Raw genomic sequence first — 3,795 nt, forward strand, 5'->3', positions numbered from 1 at the left:
TTCTTCACTGAGGTGTAATATCATGTTTATTTATTGGTAAAATGAAAAGTAACAAACGATCATCTTTGTGCAACAAAATACTATGCATTAAATCAGTAACCAGAGGTGTAAGAAAGTGAAACATTCGAAGATCTAGAGAAGTAATCTTATAGAGTTGACGTAACTTTGTATAACGTAACGTTGTACAAGTGCGTTTGGAATATGTTGCTTTGCCGACAGGAGTGCATTTCGGAAGTCATTTACGGTATCAATGTGACGATTTGGTCCAAATGGCCTATACATTTTCTATTGGATTTATATTCCACACCGTACAATCGAAAAAGAAGACAACAGTTAAATGTGATGATGGCAGTATTTTCTATATGCGGGTACGTTGAGGGTATGTATAAATCGACGGTGAGTATTTGTCTGGGTTTTTATCTTCCTACGATATTTTGGTCTTTTGAAGCCTACATCCTCAGAGCACAAAGTATTTTTAAAAAGTTACTAGTAATACGAAAAATACTGTAGACCTTGGTAATCTAGTTTAACCTTAGCTGAAAAGCCCCTCAATTTACTGGAAATGTAAGTGAGAATAAGAACAAACAACCTTGGACCAAAAATATATATTAAAGATACGGTCTGAATCCATGCTGGTCGCAAACGCATTACGTTGGTTTTGTCATGGCACGGCTCATATACAGTGTCACGTTTTCTCTTGACGCACAAGAAAAATGATTCTGTTATGATAGCATTTTTTTAACTGTTAGGGATTCTTTTTATTTATTTTAAATATTTTTTGCAATATTTTTAAAATCATGATATCGGCGAACTTGAATAAGGAAAAGTGTAGGCGGGGTTTCCATTGTCACCAGACGTCGAAGGCTCAGCTGCGTTGATAGTCGCTAAAGTGTCGTCTGGAAGAAGAAAAAAGTAAAGCTTGTTTGATTTATGAGCGTATAAACGTTCAGCATTTTATTACATAATTTACAAGAAAAGAAGAAATGTCGCAAAATATATCTTTTAAGGAAAGGTCATCTATTTTATTCTAGATGATGTTAAGTTAAGGACTGATACAATTATTTTTTCTGTCAGAAAAAAGATATATAAAGGGGAAAATTTCACTTCCTTTTGCTAGAACATTATTCAACATTTATTCATTCTGGTGAATGGCCTGTTTTTAATATTTCTTTACTGGTGAAATATGTGATATTTCAGCAATGCAAGTCAGTATGTTTAGTTGAATAATGCTTTTTCGTACATGTTTATTTTACCATTTTAATATCACAGACATACAAAGGGAGGTAATAAAAATGTTTGGACGCGATTTTCCATTGAATATCTGTAACACATTTCATTTTTTACGGTAAAGTTCTGACACATTCCAATAGTAACACTGTCCCTGGCCGAGTAGTAAGGTCGTTGTCTTCAATCACTTGCCCCTCAACGCTGTGGGTTCGAATCCCAACAAGGACGTTGGATTCTTTCATGTTTGAAAGCAATCCAGCTAGCTTACTGAACGTCGGTGGTTCTACTTAGGTGCACGTTTATAAGTCTGAAGTAATGCGCGAAAGGACACGTGAGATCTTCCTCTATCTGAAAAGCCTGAAAATCGCAATATGACATATTGTTGCCCAAACACACAAAAAAAATCATACCTTGATTGTTAACTGCCTGAAGTTGGGCAGGTTGTCGTCTGCGCAATGGATTGTTCTGGACCATTGGCTTACCGTGACAGTACTTGTCTCTCAGAAGACAAAATAAAATGACCAAAGCTGGAATTATAACTGCCGTGGCAGCAATAGCAAATAAAACTATGACCCATATCTAGAAAAGAAAACAATATAAATAAATTAATGTTAGAAACAATGACATGTAAAACAATTGTCTTAAGCACTTATTCTGAGTGATATTGCCCTACTGTGCTTTATCCCGTTCCCCGGATATTCTTGAAATACTTGATACGACGTTTTGTGCAAAAGAACTTGATTTGTCACCTTACTTGATAAGACAAGTGAGTAATCAAGCAACAACGTAATTATTTTAAAAAGGTACATTAAAGTCCATTATGCCTCAGAAACGAACACATTTTCCCTTTTTTAGAATAGGTGAACATTAGTTTTATAATGCTTAAATAGACGAAGTTAGAATTTTATCATTAAATTTTGAAGAAAATATCTATGAATGTCAAATAGGTGTCATAAAAATAGCAAATTGTGAACAAAGTAGTATTTTTATTTCCATACAAAATACTAAGCCACAAACAATAACTGTACCAGTTGTCAAGAGCAACAGAAGCAAATAAATGGTCAGGTTATTGGCAAATAAGTAATTTTAACGGAAAGTATAAAGGACACCAAAAAAAATATTTCGGGATATTATGGAAGAAAAGACTTTAAAGGCCCATATAGCCACAAAAATATATTACTTTCACTTTTCAAAGATTTTTTTTTTTCATTTTTGGTATCCTGTAACATAGTTACAGAAAGAGTTTCTTATCTATCATACAGATGGACTTTTGTGTGCAGTTTATTCAATATCTTAGTAAACATGTTATGTTTGCCTTTTTCTGTTATCTTGCTGAAAAATAAAAAGTTTTTTCCCTTTTACTTACATGGAAGGTACAACAGTATCTGTTTAACTTCTCACCGCAGCATCCGTACTTACATGCATGTATTGTACCGTCCCCATTTATACACAATTCATCACCAATAACCAGATGAAAACCTTAGAAATATATGAAAAAATTAAATTAATACAGGATACATATAAACATAGGCACACAATTACAATGAATAAAAAATAGATAAAAAAAACAATGTGCAGACAAATTGCAATATTGTTTGCCATTGCAAATCTAAAGGCCAAACTGACTCATTTATTCAACATTTTTTTTAAATATTTTGATATTAACATTTTCCATATTAACATTTCCATAATTATAAACATTTCGATATTAACATTCGATATTAAATTCGTCATATTTACATTTGAAAATTCAAGACAAGCTTTTTTTAATAAAAAGTAAAAATTTAAATGTAAAATTTTAGGATTAACCGTCTGCTGGCGGCAATGTACATGTACATACATGTAACCAGTGCCGACCAAGATCCGGCGGCACGTGGTCTAGACTGTAAGCTTTCCCCTCAGAACATAGAATAGTTTTGTCCAGATTGACAGATGAACATGACCATTTGAAATAGTTGGTGTGGTGAGGGATATGATTAAATGAGTCAAATGTTTTCAATGTTATTACACAAATTGCATTCGCCGAAATATCATACATAAGACAGTATAATGACTTATATATGCCATGTTCCTAGCAATATACGTCATAAATTACGAAATAATGTCATCATTTTCTTTCAGTTAAAAAAAGACATTTTTTTTCTGTGAAAATACTGGCATGATTGAGTTCCAGTAACATTTTAAACATACCTTCATATGATAGAATCCACACTAACACTAGGCCTTTTCTGTTCATATTTTCTATCTCTTGTTTATAAATCACTCCGTTCTTACATAAGTAATTAAAAGTTGTTTAATTAATATAGGTAATATAGAAAATGATTAATACAATATAGTGTTTGAATACATTACCGTGGTCGATATCAAATTTTATAAATTTATGCGTTATATATTGCCGTTTGTTATAAGTATACTGATTCTGTACTATGTACGGTAGCACAGAAGTGACACGTGTGTGTGTTTTTTATTTATCTCGTGCGCAAGAGATACTATGTCGTGGCCACGAGATAATTAAGTGGTGCACATGAGAAAAATTAAGTGGTGCGCACGAGATACTATGTGGTGTCC

At 32.9% G+C, this 3,795-nt stretch overlaps 1 protein-coding gene across 1 annotated transcript; it reads right to left on the reverse strand.

Annotated features, from left to right (window-relative positions):
• Positions 1–755: 755 nt before the first annotated feature.
• LOC132755432 (uncharacterized) lies at positions 756–3,482 on the reverse strand. Its single transcript, XM_060746294.1, has 4 exons — positions 3,418–3,482; positions 2,594–2,706; positions 1,638–1,806; positions 756–896 (listed from the first exon to the last, which is right to left on the reverse strand). Exons 1-4 carry the CDS (start codon positions 3,461–3,463, stop codon positions 796–798), a joined length of 429 nt encoding a protein of 142 aa, XP_060602277.1. The 5' UTR covers positions 3,464–3,482; the 3' UTR covers positions 756–795.
• Positions 3,483–3,795: the final 313 nt, after the last annotated feature.

Source organism: Ruditapes philippinarum, unplaced genomic scaffold, assembly GCF_026571515.1.
Source record: "Ruditapes philippinarum isolate M1 unplaced genomic scaffold, ASM2657151v2 ctg19018_1_1_1_1, whole genome shotgun sequence".
Classification (NCBI taxonomy): domain Eukaryota; kingdom Metazoa; phylum Mollusca; class Bivalvia; order Venerida; family Veneridae; genus Ruditapes; species Ruditapes philippinarum.